Source organism: Tachypleus tridentatus, chromosome 7, assembly GCF_004210375.1.
Source record: "Tachypleus tridentatus isolate NWPU-2018 chromosome 7, ASM421037v1, whole genome shotgun sequence".
NCBI classification, from domain to species: domain Eukaryota; kingdom Metazoa; phylum Arthropoda; class Merostomata; order Xiphosura; family Limulidae; genus Tachypleus; species Tachypleus tridentatus.
In genome coordinates, this window is record NC_134831.1 from 128,278,714 (window position 1) to 128,298,494 (window position 19,781).

At 32.5% G+C, this 19,781-nt stretch overlaps 1 protein-coding gene across 6 annotated transcripts in view; it reads right to left on the reverse strand.

Annotated features, from left to right (window-relative positions):
- The window catches only part of LOC143256573 (serine/threonine-protein kinase tricornered-like), a 62,603-nt gene that overhangs the window by 5,773 nt on the left and 37,049 nt on the right, over window positions 1-19,781 (reverse strand). For all 6 annotated transcript variants that reach the window (XM_076513951.1, XM_076513955.1, XM_076513950.1 and 3 more), the window contains 6 exons: window positions 16,338-16,389; window positions 14,571-14,777; window positions 12,029-12,152; window positions 8,158-8,312; window positions 6,264-6,366; window positions 4,355-4,416 (listed from right to left, as the gene is read on the reverse strand). In XM_076513951.1, the coding sequence (XP_076370066.1) occupies window positions 4,355-4,416; window positions 6,264-6,366; window positions 8,158-8,312; window positions 12,029-12,152; window positions 14,571-14,777; window positions 16,338-16,389 (703 nt within the window). The remainder of the gene's footprint in view (window positions 1-4,354; window positions 4,417-6,263; window positions 6,367-8,157; window positions 8,313-12,028; window positions 12,153-14,570; window positions 14,778-16,337; window positions 16,390-19,781) is intronic.

Sequence of the window (19,781 nt, forward strand, 5' to 3'; positions counted from 1 at the left end):
GATGGCCTTGCTCACCAAGTTATGAGGAAAGATTCAGTGAGAAAATAAGCCAGGAAGAAACCTGTAATATAGAAGCACATAAAACTGTTCACCTACATGCAGTCATAAGAAGTTAGGAACAATTTTGTGACAGAGAAACACCATTTAGCTCACCAAGATTTTGACCAAACAGCCAACAACAGGGTGACATTTCTGCCAGTTAATATATCCTAGAAGTCATACATTACTGAATTTATAACAAATGAATTATATTGAATTACATATATAAGACAGATAAGGTATAAAAAAATACTTCAATACTTCTATAATACTGTGAAATAACAACAAGAAAAGTTTACTATTCTGTGAAATGATTTACGTTAACTGAAACTATGTTCTAGTTAATATAAACATCTACATTTATATTATTCTTAATTTGACTGGCATGAAAGTTCCTGCCTTACTTTAGAAAATTGTTTTCATTAATAAGAAGTTAGTGATTAAACATTTCTGTTATGCAATCTCAAAAAATGTACACAGTCTAAAATTCCAGTTCACAGACTCTACCTTCATGTTAACAAGGCAAAACAATAAAGTACTCCATTTACCAAAATGAAAATTAAACTCCTGAATGAATCAAAGGACACATTACTTAATCAGAAAACACACTTTCAGTCATACAGAACCATCAACCAAAAACACACTTTCAGTCATACAGAACCATCAACCAAAAACCACACTTTCAGTCATACAGAACCATCAGCCAAAAAACACACTTTCAGTCATATGGAACCACCAACCAAAAACACACTTTCAGTCATACGGAACCACCAACCAAAAACACACTTTCAGTCATACGGAACCACCAACCAAAACACACTTTCAGTCATACGAAACCACCAACCAAAAACACACTTTCAGTCATACTGAACCATCAACCAAAAACACACTTTCAGTCATACAAAACTGTCAACCAAAAACACACTTTCAGTCATACAAAACTGTCAACCAAAAACACACTTTCAGTCATACAGAACCGTCAACCAAAAAACACACTTTCAGTCATACGGAACCACCAACCAAAAACACACTTTCAGTCATACGGAACCACCAACCAAAAACACACTTTCAGTCATACGGAACCATCAACCAAAAACACACTTTCAGTCATACTGAACCATCAACCAAAAACACACTTTCAGTCATACAAAACTGTCAACCAAAAACACACTTTCAGTCATACAGAACCGTCAACCAAAAAACACACTTTCAGTCATACAGAACCATCAACCAAAAAAACACTTTCAGTCATACATAACCATCAACCAAAAAACACACTTTCAGTCATATAGAACCATCAACCAAAAAACACACTTTCAGTCATATAGAACCATCAACCAAAAAACACACTTTCAGTCATACAGAACCATCAACCAAAAACACACTTTCAGTCATACAGAACCATCAACCAAAAACACACTTTCAGTCATACAGAACCATCAACCAAAAACACACTTTCAGTCATACAGAACCATCAACCAAAAACACACTTTCAGTCATACAGAACCATCAACCAAAAACACACTTTCAGTCATACAGAACTGTCAACCAAAAACACACTTTCAGTCATACAGAACTGTCAACCAAAAACACACTTTCAGTCATACAGAACCATCAACCAAAACCACACTTTCAGTCATACAGAACCATCAACCAAAAACCACACTTTCAGTCATACATAACCATCAACCAAAAAAACACTTTCAGTCATACATAACCATCAACCGAAAAACACACTTTCAGTCATATAGAACCATCAACCAAAAACACACTTTCAGTCATACAGAACCATCAACCAAAAACACACTTTCAGTCATACAGAACTGTCAACCAAAAAACACACTTTCAGTCATACAGAACCATCAACCAAAAACACACTTTCAGTCATACAGAACCATCAACCAAAAACACACTTTCAGTCATACAGAACTGTCAACCAAAAACACACTTTCAGTCATACAGAACTGTCAACCAAAAACACACTTTCAGTCATACAGAACCATCAACCAAAAACACACTTTCAGTCATACAGAACCATCAACCAAAAAACACACTTTCAGTCATGCAGAACCATCAACCAGAAAACAAACTCCCCCCTTCATTTTAGGTGGGGGTATGGTGAATACAATCATTGAATTGTTTTATTGCAACACAGGCCTACAAATTGTGTGTTTGTTCTTGTGATTCTCGTGTTCTTAACAATCGAATTACGTAATTAGGCCTAGATGTAGGCTTTTTCAGTAGCCGAAATGTACATCTTTAATCTAGGCATGCTTCTAAGCTTTTCAATCTAAGTGATAGTTCGTAAGTATCAGACAGTAGGCCTAAGTATACATGCAAGTTTCGTGGCAACAAGATTACTCTGTGATTGCATGTTTACAGCTTTCAGGTTCACATAATCAGAGATTACCAATTTGCAAATTGAACAGTCCATATAAGTGGTTGCAAAAATCTTCCCCATATAGGGTGTAAAAACTAGTGCTTACCACAGAAGGTAATTGTAGAGACAGCTGTTAGTTTACAGATAAAACTTAAATGTCCCTAAAAAAACTAAACTTATCACAAACTGTAATAACCTGAAGCCCATAAACTCTGCCCTGTTCAGATTTCAAATTCATGCCTGGCTCTGAGACCAATATCTATCACATAAACTACTGAGGCTTGAAGTTAATGGTAGACAGTTTTCCACCTAGTGATTGACTGTACAGCTGTGGTTCTTCAAAATCAAATTAATGAAACCAAGTTCTTAACCATAAAAAGTTTCGTTTTTTTTAACATGTGAATTTTAAGAGATTAAAACAACACAACAATTACCAGTTCTTGTTTTGGTAGCTAATCACAAGACACTTCTAACAAATAAGTGATCATTAACCTTATTAGTTAACCAACTTCATACTGAAGAAGAAATGTTTACCATAATTCTGAATTTACTGAGTGTATCTACACAAAATATGGCAAACTTTTAATAAAATGTACAAGTCTGCTATACATAATAAATTAGATGTGTTACTAACATATTTGTACAAAAGACACATCTGTGAATTGACAAACTCAGTCTGAACTCAGATTCTGATAAGTCAGAGTGCAAGACAATATTCATGTGAAAAATAAAAGTACTTACGTTCAGACATTTTGTGTCTATCATTTGCACACCCTCTAGTGTCTCTGAAATGTATATCTACAGTTTTTTATGCATTCCTATATCTTGTATTTGATATTTACTCTTTTCTTATCAAGAACAGTCATTAAATCAGCAGTCTAGAGTAAAATAGATAGTTCATAATTCCAAAATCAAATTCATAATACTATGTTGAATAGCACCCTGTAAGAGATCACAGTAGGTTCATTTTAAACCCCACCCATACAAACAGGATTAATCAAGCTAATACTGGTTCAGATCTATCAAAGTTATCTTAAATTGGTCTGTACTATATATAAATCAAAGAAAGTTTGAATATGTTTCTTGCATTACTATCAGTAAATTGTTATGCAGGCTTGTACCTACTACTGCTTATAACACATGTACCTACTACAGCTTATAATGCATGCACCTACTACTGCTTATAATGCATGCACCTACTACTGCTTATAATGCATGCACCTACTACTGCTTATAATGCATGCACCTACTACTGCTTATAATGCATGCACCTACTACTGCTTATAATGCATGTACCTACTACTGCTTATAACACATGTACCTACTACTGCTTATAACACATGTACCTACTACAGCTTATAATGCATGTACCTACTACTGCTTATAACACATGCACCTACTACAGCTTATAATGCATGTACCTACTACAGCTTATAATGCATGTACCTACTACTGATTATAATACATGTACCTACTACAGCTTATAATGCATGTACCTACTACTGATTATAATACATGCACCTACTACTGATTATAATACATGTACCTACTACAGCTTATAACACATGCACCTACTACAGCTTATAACACATGCACCTACTACTGATTATAATGCATGCACCTACTACTGATTATAACACATGCACCTACTACTGATTATAATGCATGTACTTACTACAGCTTATAATGCATGTACCTACTACTGCTTATAATGCATGCACCTACTACTGATTATAACACATGTACCTACTGCTGATTATAACATGTACCTACTACTGATTATAACATGTACCTACTACTGATTATAACACATGTACCTACTACTGATTATAACACATGTACCTACTACTGATTATAACACATGTACCTACTACTGATTATAACACATGTACCTACTACTGATTATAACACATGTACCACATTATCCACACTCACCAACTGTCGTCTGTTCTTCTTCCAACTTTCTGCTTTTCTTTTAGAATTCATAGGATTGGATGCTAGTTGTAAGTTGTAAGTGAAGTAAAAATTAAATATTTCTATAAGTTTTATAAGAAAGAACAACACATTCGTTCTTAACATTTTTCTGTACAATATAACACTAGCTAATTTTCAATTTAAATCTAACTACAAGCACAGGATTTGCACAGAACCACTAAAAAATTTTAAAGTTGTAACAAACAAAATAATCATCTTCTATAACTTTGGTTTTCTTTATATCAGATTTATGGATCTTAAAAATGTTTAAGAAGCCCATTTATTTAGCTTTCGGCATACTTTGGGTGATACACTGTTTTGAAGAACATGTGTAAGCATAATATAATGAATTAGATGTGTGAGCATGTTCTTATGAATCAGGATGCCAAGAAAACTACACCTGACGTGAACTTGAGATGGGACCACGAAACCATGCTACTGCACTGAAGTTAATGCTTTATAAACTAATATACTAACAAAAACTCAACATTTTAAGTTCTTTGGCTAATGCTTTATTTATCAAACGGACTAGTAAGATTCAACATTTAAGCTTTGTATTTACTGTTTTATTTATCAATTGAACTATCAGGATTAACTGTTTAACATCTACAGTTAATGCTGAAATTACAAACTGAACTATTAGGACTCAAAATAATACATGTACCTATTACAGCTTATAATTCTTGTACCTACTACTGATTATAACACATGTACCTACTACTGATTATAACACATGTACCTACTACTGATTATTACACATGTACATACTACTGATTATAACACATGTACATACTACTGATTATAACACATGTACATACTACTGATTATAACACATGTACCTACTACTGATTATTACACATGTACCTACTACTGATCATAACACATGTACCTACTACTGATTATTACACATGTACCTACTACTGATTATTACACATGTACCTACTACTGATTATTACTCATGTACCTACTACTGATTATAACTCATGTACCTACTACTGATTATAACACATGTACCTACTACTGACTATTACTACATGTACCTGCCTACTACTGATCATAACACATGTACCTACTACTGATTATTACACATGTACCTACTACTGATTATTACTCATGTACCTACTACTGATTATAACACATGTACCTACTACTGATTATTACACATGTACCTACTACTGATCATAACACATGTACCTACTACTGATTATTACACATGTACCTACTACTGATTATTACGTATGTACCTACTACTGACACATTATAACACTGATGTACATACTACTACTGGTACTATTATTATACACATGTACCTACTACTGATTATAACACATGTACCTACTACTGATTATTACACATGTACCTACTACTGATTATTACACATGTACATACTACTGATTATAACACATGTACATACTACTGATTATAACACATGTACATACTACTGCTTATAACACATGTACATACTACAGCTTATAATACATGCACCTACTACTGATTATAACACATGTACATACTACTGATTATAATACATGTACCTACTACTGATTATAACACATGTACCTACTACTGATTATAACACATGTACCTACTACTGATTATAACAGTATATAAATAGTACTACATTTACCTACTACTATAACATTTAATTAATGCTGTAATTACAAACTGAACTATTAGGACTCAAAATTTAAGCTTTGTGGATAATGAATAATTTATCAGCTGTACTACTAGGTTTCAACATTTAAGCCCTGTGAATAATGCTTTATCAATCCAAGTAACTTTAATCATTAAAGTACATTTATCAATCTCTACCTTTTTTATACATGTGATACTTGAAGAATTGGTCACAACTCAATGACAAAATACTTACTGAAATCACTTGGCTTTGCTTCAGACAGATTTCTATAGAATTCTGTTCTATGAGACTTTTTCAGTCCTGTACACAGACCAAAGTCTGATAATTTTATATGACCCTAGAAAGATGAAACTTTATTATAATAGTCATCACAATAAACTGGTTAAACTACAACCTGTATCAGAAATTTCAAAAGTCTACCTGATAAATACTTTGTAAGAAATAACGAATACTATTTTTAAAGATGCATTATAAGCAACAATTTAATGAAAATAATACAGGTATGTCTAATTTTCTAATTGAATAAAATGGTAGTCCAAAATGCCTTGGTACTAACTGAAATTCATTATAATTTGTTTCCTTTCAAAAGCTTAACACACCCAATATTATGAGATGTACACTGTTGTTTTATCAAAATTTGTTCAACCCTGGGTGGAACAACAGTAAGTCTACAGACCTACAATGCTAAAATCTGGGGCTCAATTCCCCCAGTGGATACAGCAGGTAGCTTAATGTGGCTTTGCTCTCAAAGAAACAGTTGTTTATATTAAACACAAAAAACAATTACAGCCAATAAAATGTTCCATTACTCTAGCAGGGTTGGTGATATAAAACTCAATTCAATTATAATATTTTTATATGTGGAGGATTTTCACTTCTGTAGTTTGTATATAAATTCACATTTGTACTTTTTAGCAGTCAGAACTAAAGAAAACACCACACCTTATTAATTTGTTTAAATATACGTGTATTACTACCTTTAGGTAGCGAACTAATTTTATATATAAAAGATTAATTTTTAAAAACATTATACAACTGATTAATTGAATAAATAACGGTTAAAACACAGGAACAGGAGAAATTCATGGGCATTTTTATAACAGTGTACTAAATTCAATATTAGTTATACTGTGTCTTGCCTAATAATGGTGCAAACTAAAGCTATTAATTTGGTGATTTAATGTTTATAAACTACAGGGTATGTAAGTTATGAAGTTAGACTGGGGTGATATGACACAGGGTATATAAGATAACAAAATGTGAAGTTAGACTGGGGTGGTATGACACAGGGTATGTAAGATAACAAAATGTGAAGTTAGACTGGGGGTGGTATGACACAGGGTATGTAAGATAACAAAATGTGAAGTTAGACTGGGGGTGGTATGACACAGGGTATGCAAGTTATGAAGTTAGACTGGGGTTATATGAACACAGGAAAAGAAGGGATGAAATCAACCAGCGAGAAAAATATTTGGAATGTCTGTCAAAGATGAATGGAATAGAGAACAGATCAAGACATGAGAGAGATGGGCAAACACACGAGGATGTGGAAGACAGAAATCATTAGAGAAGGACTACCCAAACGGGCGATGCCATAGCTAGATGGAATTACGGTCACATGACAAAGAATACACAGAAAATTTTCAATTACAAATATTCAACTGTAATGTTACTTTCACTTGCACAATCCCATATAGTGATGGTGGGTTTATAACAAGTGGTCACCATTTTATGTTCACAGACAAATGATGGCTGATTCAGCAAACACTGTATGTTACAAAAACCATTTCAAATAACCCTAATCATCCACATATATTTAACAATCCTGTGTGAAAAGTACAGTCACAACAAACTTATCATGTGAATGATTTAAAGAAAGTAATTGTGTATCTAAGCCTGAAATTTTTATATTTAAAGTTTCTACTAGATTTATGAAAGTTTTGTCACAGCTATAGACTATCATCTCAATTTCTTGAAAACATAAAGAAATAACAAGAAACCTTGGCTAAAAAATTAGTGATATAAATGTTTGTCATGAGCATCAGTCAAAAGACATCCATAATTCTCTTGTTTGATAACCTTGGTTTTACTCACAAAATGGATTTAATAACTGGATCAACAAACTTACTCTAGCATCAAGCAACAAATTATCAGGCTTTATATCTCTATGGATAAAGCCCAGTGTGTGGATGGAATTAATGGCCAATGCTGTCTCTGCTATATAAAATTGAGTTGCTTCTTCTGATAGAGTGTCCTTTTTCATCAGAAGGGTCATCATGTCTCCTGTCATAAAATATCACATGTTTGTTAGGAACAACGATTTCACTTTGATATCCAATACAGTAAATTACTCTATTAATAAAAACAATAAAATACTATGGTCTATGAAACTTTATGTCATAAACATCTTAACCAATTAGAAGGTGAATCAGACACACAGTTACCTGATCACTACAATAGCTAGAGATTCAAGTACCAAGTTGTGGAAGAACGTGTAGTAATTCATAGTAATGGAATGAAATGCAAGACACAGTGATGAGATTTGAAAACACAAAGCATCGCTACTGAAGATATGTTAGAGAATGACTGATTCTGAATCAGTTAGACCAATGCATTATAACACTTCAGCAAAAGTTTCCTCAGTCACAAAATATCCTTCCAATTCAGATATCATAATGGTAGTGTATAATAAAAATTACCTTTCAAAATCACCTCAACTACCAGCATCCATAGAAATAATATTACTTAAATTAAAAAACACATTTCCAGCTTAAATGTCATAATATTTTGCATAATAAAAACAACATTTATATAAAATGCAGCTTCAGGTGTTAGTGCAAAAAGCAGTTATATAGGAACTCTAGCTTAAAAAACTCAATATCACTTCAAATGAAATTGTTAAGACATTAATTTAATTAATCAAAAATAGTATCAACTAACAGTATATTTATACTCTTATAAGAAATATTTAATTAAAAAATAAATCTGTTCAAAACAGTCTAAATTATCAAAACATAAATCATAAAACATCAGTTCAAAAGATCACCAGAAGCAAAGAGAATTTCAAAATCAGTTTCAAGAGCTAACATAAAATAATAAGATAAAACGGATCAGTTGAAATTGGTGGTTAAGTATCATCACAGAAAATAATCAAATTAAACCGTCAAACAAATATGAGAACTTACAACATTGTGCTTTCAATCTTAATGTAATTACATTATTCCTTTACATAATACTGGATACCTGAGGTTGTTATTTTCTGTTCATTTTCTCTCTGCTAGGATCATAAAAGCAGACAGAAAATGACATATGTATATAACTGACTTCATGAGACACATCTCATGTATTCATGTTATACTACATGTTGCAGAAACATGTTTAAAAGATACACAGACATTTTAAAGAGACATCTGCAGAACAATTTAAAATTCTGCATGATTATACAAGGCATTTCCTGTGTTTAATATCTACAGTAATAATCGGCTTTGTATACATTTTTTACATCAGGTAGACACATTATATCAAACAATTCATCCAATTACCTGGAATAAGATTTTTTTTTCTCCACCTCAGTGAATAATATTTAACTTGTTTACTCTGAAGCTTCACCATGTCAGCACAGTCAGTGTTGCCATATATGATCATGGTCTGTCTTAATAACTACCCTGCATTGTAGTTTTCATTCATAAGGCCTCCATAACAAGGTTCTCCAGCACAAAGTACATCACACTTCACTGAATGGCTTAAATAATCAAACTGGTGTACAAGAAAAAAGGATTCCCAGTGTCTGTCCAAACTGTCCAATCCATTAGTGGCATGTCTAGCGGCTTGACCACAATTTCTTTGTATGCAACAGCACAAATATCTATTTCATTCTCCAGGTTCCTGAGATTGAACAGGTGGTATGATTGAAGGCCTTACTTTGAAGCATCCATAATCTGTTGATTATGTTGCATCTTTTTAACATGAAACACATGATAAATTTATATGCAAAAACGGCTCGTTTGGGTTGAGAAAATATTTTACATAGAAGGTCGAAACGTTATTCACTCTTCTATGTAAAATATTTTCTCAACCCAAACGAGCCGTTTTTGCATATAAATTTCTCAACAACAAGTGGGTTTCTCGACATCACTGATGAAACACATGAGCATCTTTAGTTACTGATCTTTAGGTTCATGGATTCTCACCTACTACAATATGCTACACTTTGCGTACAAAGACTGGGTACGACATCTTTCAAGTCTCTTTGTGAATGATCCATATTGTTTTCTAATGCCGTGAAATGCAAGGGATATCCCAGTCTTGGTAACTAAATCCCCAAATAAATTTGAACATATATATGATGCTAATGTGTTAATATTTTACATTACCAACTACATTTTGTAGCATAACATTATTTAAGAAATGCCAAAATAATGTAGTTGTGATACATTCTGTTCCATCACGACTTTATACCAGATATGACTGTCATATGACTTGGTAATTTGCATTTTCAAAACTCATTTAATGTAATGTACTCAACTGTGTGTGTGTACGTATAATCTACTGAAGTAATTAAGAAAAATAAATGAACAGTAAAGCTAATTTTCTTTAAGGTTCTTCATTTTTTATTTTTTTTGTTAATCAACCTTACTTTTAATATAATTTAGGCTGATTAACATTTTTAATTAAAATTTTGTGAAAGCTATTAACTGTAGATAAATTCAACTGTTTTAACTCATTTGTTTGAATGAACTCTTGATTCAACACACAAAAAGAGCATCAAATCAGGTGTTAACAAGTTAACTTTAAATGAAATTCTCTTCCTCCTACTTTTTAATTTAATTTTTTATTTATTTTTATCAGTTTCAACAAATTGGAATATCTGCACAAACTGTTTATCTTTTATCAAACAGGTTTCACTTAAACAGTAAAACAAATTTTGTTTAAGCTATGAAGCAAAAATACTGCAACTAATTTGGTTATTATTGAGCATCATTACATTAGATAACAATTGTAAAGAATTCAATTACTGTCCATTATGGTCCTGCATGGCCAGGTGGTTAGGGAGCCCAACTCACAATCTGAGGGTCACAGGTTTGAATCCCTGCCATACTAAACATGCTCATTCCTCCAGGTGTAGAGGCATTATAATGTTACGATCAATCCCACTATTCAATGGTAAAAGAATAGCACACGAGTTGGCAGTGGGTGGTGATAACCAGCTGCCTTCCCTCTTGTCTTACACTACTAAATTGAAACATATCCCTCATGTAACTTTGTGCAAAATTGAAACCAAACCTGTCCATTATAACCTTTCTGGGAAGGAAAAAAAAACAAACACCGAAAATGAAAAATCCTAACCATCAAAAGGAAAACACTGAAATGCTTTACATAAAAGTTTGTATTTGAGAAATATTGCTTGAAATACCAATAAACATCAGTATCTGAGAAATGTGTCTCTCTAACTGCTTCTCTTGGAAGTCTGTAAATTCTATAAATTTTAGAGAATTCTGTTGTCCACAGGTTTGAACTGCCTTAAACTACAAATTTGTCCTTGTACAGGCCTCATTAGTTCCCAGTCAAACTTCTAAGTATAATAGAAGAACAGGAGAAAAAAGAAGGTATTTCAGACTGTTCTTCAACACCACCTTTTTTTTCTGCTTCTAAATCATTATGGGGAGGAATGGACAAGCAGGCTATCAATGTATGTAGATCACAAACCAGAGTGCAATCTGACATGTGATGTTACTCATGAAACATGTGACAGTTAATAGTCCCACATTTATTCTCTTATTTTATAGTTATTATTAAATAATTACATTCCTTAAACAACACATTTAGATAACCAGACATAATACTTTCATATAAATTAAAGATATATCAGACAAGGATGTTCCTCTTTAATACTGCATGAAGAACAATGAGTTGTTACACAGCTAAAGGAACAAATTTCATTCAATAAAAGCTAAGTTGTATAAGCCACATATAGAGTTCATGGACAGAACAATATTTACCTCCAGGAAGGAACTCCATGATAAGATATAAATTTATAGAATCCTGAAAACTATAATACATCTTCACAACCCATTGATGGTCAGCCTCTACTAGAATATCCCGCTCTGCTCTCACATGAGCCACCTATATAATTATAAAGACAGAGAACAAAATTAAATATTACAGAAATATATCATTAACGAAATGAAATGATTGTAAGCATAAAAGAAATCACTTACAACATCAAATGTCTAAATTATATTTAGTTCCTAGATTTCATATAAACCTAGTAAATATAATAAAAACTGGTATATGCATTTTTAGAATTAAAAATAAATGTCATTTAAATTTAAATGATCAAAAAAACTCTTTAAGATTCCAAAATACTGTTGTAATAAGGTTGAAATAATCTGTAATGTGACAAACAATGAGATGAATGTGTGTATATGTGACCAATACAGGAGATCCAATGTACAAAAACAGGGACATCTTGGCTGGGTGCTCTCTTGGTGATTGGCACACGTTACCAACCTGTAACTGTCAAAATGAATCAGCTGTCTTTCACAATTTGTAATGCACAGTAGAAGGATGTACACATTCTAAAAAAAGATAAGAAAAAAGAACTTTATACTCCAGATAAATATAAAAGAATATATTTTGACTTAAACCAATATTTCATCTTTACAGATTTTTTTAGGGTTAATATACATTAACTGTTTGATATTAGAACATTCCAAAAATGTTGGTTTAAATCAAAATATATTTGTTTATATCTATCTGGAGCTTATAGGTAATTCATTCTTAACTTTTATCAAATAGTTCAGTAGAGGTGTACAGAGGATGTTATACGAGTATGTCACACTCCTATTGGTGGAAGAGTGATGCATAATAATTTGAATGAGAGACATGTTGAAATAATTTGATCCCAAGAGGGGTTAAGGCACATGTAAATAAACATGTTTAAATAAAGAGAGCAGCACTGGACAAGAATAGTTAATCTTGAAGGGAGGGAAGTACCATATTGGAAGCTCATAAGCTTCCTATAGAGACAATATTGCAAACGTTTGGTTCCCAATTCTCTACATCAAAATGTTTGCTGTGAAATGTCACTCGTACATTAATTTAATTCTGTAAATTTATGACAACTACCGGACAAAGGAGGATGGAAATAATTATGTATGGCCAGAGTTCTACTTAACTTCCACTTTAAAGCCAGAGCTGCAAGCCTACCAATATGATTAAACAATTAAGAACTAATACAACAATCTCAATTCTCTAGTACTTGAAGATTCCATAGTATTACCCTATACTGCTTTAAAAATGCAAGGGGTTTATCATGATGCCTCAAATGAGCAATATTTTTCTCAGCCTTGCTTCTATGTTTTTAACAATAAAATTCTGTAAATAAAATATAAGTTTGACCCTGGATAGAGAAAAAGCTATAATCTGTATAATACACTGAAAAAGATAAGTATTTCCCAGAGTTCCTGTAGGGGGGACAATAAATTAAAAAAGCTAAAATTTATCTAAATTTTTAATAAAATAATCATTAAAATAATTCTCATATAACAGCGTTTAGAGAAGTTTTATTTATTTTTTATTAAATGCTACAACACAAGTTTATTATATGTTTAATTGGTTTCTACAACACAAGTTTATTATATGTTTAATTGGTTTCTACAACACAAGTTTATTATATGTTTAATTGGTTTCAAAAGTCCAAGCTTATCATTCTCAAGGGACAGAAGAAAACTGTTGTCATTGTCTCAAACATTCAGGTTAAGACAGTCAAAAGGTTCAATGTTCAATAACAGTAGTTGAAAACCAAAATTAATTTGAAAACAACAAAAAAAACAGTTACCAAACAGGTTCAGTTCAAATCATACATCATTACTGAGCATATTTTTTCTTTTCTTTTAATTTTGTATCAATTCTATTATATCTTGAGAATGTAAGGCTTTACAAAGCAAGTACAAATACAGTTAAACTATTCATGGTATAACAAAATAAAAATAAATTTTGTACAGATTTGTTGTTAATAAAATTCCAAGAGTATTGATATTTTATCAGGAAGAAACAGATTGGATGAAGGAATCCTCAATTAAGCCTCGCCTTACAACGATACATTTTAACAGTGAGAAATAACATACTTGATCACAGTAACTAAAATCAATTTCTTGGATCTAAAAGTTGTACAAAACAAAGTCCACATTCAGCTTTTACAATTTTGCCATTTTGGGTAAAATCTACAGTTTTTAAGAATGATTTTCAGAGTCTTTAAGCACACTATATTTTTATCAAAATAAGAATAACGAAATCAAATTTTTTAATAATCAGGTTTTGAATAATTACCAAACATTCCTTAATAATCAAGCAAAAAAACAGGTCTTAAATTGTAAACTTTAGATGTAAGATAGACAATATAGTTTACACAGCAGTTTTAAAAAAGAATTATATATAAATGACAAAACATTCCTTAGAAATATAAGTCATTGAGATTATTTATTAAATTAAGTTTCTGTCTTTAGTATCACTGATGCATGAGAAACAAAGAAAACACACCTGTTCTCTTTTCAGCATATCTGCCTTCCGAAGAATTTTCATTGCATAAACATGTCCAGTATCTTTCTTCTGGACGAGGCGAACTTCTCCAAAAGCCCCTCGTCCAATCACTTTTAATGGTTCAAAATCCTCTACTCCCAATCTTGATCGTTTCAACCTTAGAAACTCAGTTTCTTTGATAGCATGTTGATTTCTCTTTTCTATTTTCTTCCATAAAAAAAATAGTACAGTGTTTTATCTTTTTTTAAAAACATTGATTTACATTTCTGCTTTTCACAATCATATGGAGAAATTACATCACAATATCTGCGAGTAAAAGATACCATGCTATCTTGGGAAGGTATAAACAGTATATAAAGGCTCAAAAAAAGAAAGATTATAACTAAGAGTACATACCATATCTTGTTACAAGAAATTTATATTTAATAGAATCTATATTATAGAATATTGCTTCATTAAAGCTTTCAACAAGATCTATTTTATATCAAAGGATATAAGTTCACCACATTAAGTATTAATTACAAACAAGACCTTAGCTTCAGTGCTAGTTAAACCATTGGGTACAAATCTTCTGATGTGGTTGATATCATTAAACAAGGTCAGTATCAAAAGTATTTTAAATGCTCACTAATCTCCACCACTGGACAGTTATCAATATAAAGGTCAATGACCTCAACAGAGCAACTATCTAAAGGCTTTGCATAATGCCTCAAATAAACACTAGTTTCCTCAGTTTTACACACATATTCCATTAAGTATGCAAGAACTCATTAGTTATATATGTTTCAACAGAAAATTAAAAACCTCAAATATTTTCTCACATTACAAACTAACAATGTTACATATATCTAGAAAAAAAACACAAAATCATATATTTCTAGGGTGTTATAAAGGAACAAAGAAACTCCAATCGTGTAATTACAAAAGATGTCCCATAACTGTAGTTATGATTCTTACTGGTTGATATCATCAATATAACACAGTAGTGTGACCACCATCTAGTTCAAACAACTTTAGTTGTGTCTCTCCCCTTCACCCTTTTTCAATCCCCACACCACTCCCACAATTGCAGGGGCATACTAAAGTCACTGACAACATTTAACCCTTAAATAATCATATACCTGATACAAAAAATATGTCTCAATTGTTTAATTCTTTTAATTTTGAATATATCTTTAATACAATTTTTTGCCCTACAACACTTGAAGGTCACCTATTATGAGCTTATGATATTCATTCAAGGCTAATTAAATCCTCCCAACAAAATATATCTCACAAAAACTTAAACAGATCCACACCTTCAGTTGAAATTACTTTATCAGACATGACATTATAAGAAGACAAAATGAGGTGTGTGACATACATACGTTAGCATCCAAAGTTTATTTTTTGAAAAAAATTAATATCCAATGTACATCAGTCTTTTAAATGAACCGTTTGAAAATATAAAAGGTTTCCACATGATGCTGAAACAAAAACATTAATAAATTTGAATAATATTACCCATAATCCTTCTACACTTCAGAGAGAACAAATAAAAGGCTAAATTTTAGGATTCAAAACATAAACTCTCTGGGTAACAAATAACATTAAAGTTTATTTAAACCATAACAGCAGTACTACAACGTTTTTGATATTTTTAACCTAGTTCCTTTAAGTCTGTTTGTTTTCATAACTCATATTTTCAAATTTAGGTATAAGTCTAGTCACCTCTCTTAACCAATCTTACACACAGGTTCCATTCCACAAAGTAACTTAAATCCTTACCTGTTGCTCAGATAGTCCCTCATCTTTCATTGACTCTTCTAATTTTTCATATCTAAGTTTGAAAACAATAAAATATGTATAATTATCTTAGGCCTGGTTTCCATTGCTCAAAACCTCTGTAATGGAGCTCTGAGGAGTGCGAGATCCATTTCTCAAGTATTTTTTTCCTTTGTAATGAATAATACTCAACATTTAATTTCTGTAGTGCATGCTGATGTATAGAAGATGCATTAATACTAGATATAAACGACCTTATAATATCCAACTGTTGTTTTAAAGTTTAATTAGACACCCAACGTTTTGCTTTAAAACTTTTTCAGAAGCGTTCACTAAAATATAAGATTTTTTTTAAATTGGGGGATGTTGAATGTTGTTTCAATTTTTCGTACTGTCAGTTACTGTTTGTAGTTTAGAGAAACGCTCCTGGTGCTTTTGTAAAGCAAAACGTTGAATGTCCAATTAAAGAAAGGCCCAGCATGGCCATACAATTAAGGCACTCCACTCGTAATCTGAGGGTCGCGGGTTCGAATCCCTCTCACACCAAACATGCTCGCCCTTTCAGCCATAGAGGTGTTATAATGTTACAGTTAACCTCACTGTTCGTTGGTAAAAGAGTAATCCAAGAGTTGGCAGTGGATGGTAATAACTAGGTGCCTTCCCTCTAGTCTTACACTGCTAAATTAGAGACAGCTAGCGCAGATAGCCCTCGTGCAACTTTGCGCAAATTAAAAAAATGCAAGTCCAAAACATTTTGATATTGGTTGACGTTTTCTAGGTAGCGTGATCGCTTTTGTAAAAGGTGTGTATTATCTCTTTCAGATCCAATAATCATGCAATCAGGTCACAAACTTTTGTTGATATCTAGGATTTGGAATTTTCAGAACAAGGATAACCGTCGTTCGTAATGGTACAGGAAGGTGTATATGAATCAACTTGAAAACTAGGACCATCCAAATCGTAACCCAGTCATGGTTAGTAAATTATGACAGCTTGTAACATATAAGGATCCAAGAACACAAAGTTCATTGACGAAAGCTGTATACGTGCCCCAGGCAACAGTATGCAACATAATAAAGAATGGTAATGATATATACATATGCCTCGCCCCATCATAGTGGCGCTGCGGTAAGTATGATGACATACGCTGAGAATCGTGTTTCGATATCCTTGATGACCACAGCTAAGATAACCCATTGTGTAGGCTCAAAGGCCAGCTTTGAGAGAATGGACTGGTTGAGCTTGTCTCGTTAAAAATGTTGACCACAAGTTACTTTTAACAAGTACAGAAAATTATGTTAGAACAGTCCTCCAGAAAGTGGCAAAGGTTTGTTATTTTTGCTGAATTTCGCGCATATCTACTGGAGGGTTATCTAAGCTAATCGCCTCTAATTTTGAAGTGATAAGCAGAAGGATAGATAATTAATAAGCTTCCTCACCACCTGGTTGAGCTACTCTTTTACAACCGAACAGTAGTATTGACATACACTTAAAAACTTTCATAGGCTGAAATTGCAAGAGTGGCCCGCATATTACGACTCGAGTGTCTTAACCACCAGGCCTGTACCAGAGGTCTGAAACATTTAAATAACATTTTTTATGTTTTGACAATGATTTCTTAATAAGCACAGATAATGAAAAGTTCTGGTATTAAAAAAAGTGTTAATATAAACGCTTTTTACTTCATTAAAAGGGTATATCTTGTAAATTAAGCTACTGGCTTAAAACACACGATATATGTGATATTTATACATTTAAACTACTGGCTTTAAAACACACGATAAATGTGATATTTATACATTTAAACTACTGACTTAAAAACACACGAACAGTTGATCACATCTAACGAGTCGAATATCCAAGCTTGTGTTCAAGCTCACGTTTCCTCTTTTGGTTTGGTTTGTTTTGAATTTCGCGCAAAGCTACACGATGGTTATCTGCGCTAGCCGTCCCTAATTTAGCAGTGTAAGACCAGAGGAAAGGCAGCTAGTCATCATCACCCACCGCCAACTCTTGGGCTACTCTTTTACCAACGAATAGTTGGATTGACCGTCACATTATGACGCCCCCACGACTAAGAGGACAAACATGTTTGGTGTGACAAAGATTCGAATCTGCGACCCTCGGATTACGAGTCGAGTGCCTAAGCACCTGGCCCTGCAGGGCCGTTTTTCCTTTTATAGGATCATTTATGGTTAGACTGACGGTGTTGAGATGGGTTCGAGATTAGCATCTTCTCTAACCAATCATTTTTATTTTATATCTTCCAATGTTTTTTATTGTTACTTTTCTTCTTAGAAACACTTTTTAATCAACAATTATTCCTTCATTTATCGGCGGTTTCACTTGAAACATAGAATGATTATATCTTGATTCAATAACCCCAGATTTAGGTCTATTTAAAAATGTAATGGGTTGAAAGGCCAAACAACCAAAATGTATATTTTTGGGCTCATATGCGGTCATATTTACAGCAATCAAGATTAAAACTGGCACAAATACAGATTTCATGTGCCCAACAAGTGGTCAAACAAAATAAAGTAGGATTTATCCATTTTGAGTATTGGGGGGTCAGAGCTCACAAAAACTTAATTTTTGGCGTTTTTGTCGATTATTTGGCTGTATTTTAACCAACTAACATGAAATTTGACAGAAAAGATATTTTTCAACTAGTTTCACGCATTGAAAAACGAAAATGCTTGACTTGTCCGTTTTTAGTAATTATATGGAGTAAAGATGCCACTAAAAACACGATTTTTAGAGTTTTTGTTTGACACTTTCTTCGCCATATTTCAAACAATTTCTATGAAATTTCGTACAAAGATACTTTTACAGGTCCAAAACCAAAATATAAACAATTTTGGACTTTTTATCGTTTGCTCAATTTTGAAGCGAGGAAAGCACAATTTGGGATTTTCGTGAACTATTCATGTGCATGTCATCCAACATACATGCGATTTGGTATAAAAATACCATCGTGCAGTTCCAAGGTAGTGTTATAGACAGTTTTTGGTTTTTCTGCAATGTTAGTGAAGAAACAACTACACAAGATTTAAGTAATATTTAGAACGAAATGTACATTGCAAAATACCTTCAGTTTAAGGACGAAATTTCATCTCTAATAAAATCAAAAGTGGTTTATGAATTTAAATGTTATAGGCACCATTCTACATATACTGGGTCTACCGCCAGAGGGCTACAAATGCTCGTGCAAAAAAAAAAAGAAAAGAAAATCTGTACCATATGATACTATGGCATATATAGTAAAATATTCTTGGGATCTTACGCACTTGTGACCTTGGTTAAATGCAACAGCGAGAAATTTTATGCACTAAAAACACGTTATTAATTCAGAAGCAAGATTCAGAATTATACGTAACTAATTCACCCACTGGTTTATCGTTGAAATGTAAATACATATTTATCACACAGCTTTTTGTGTTAATA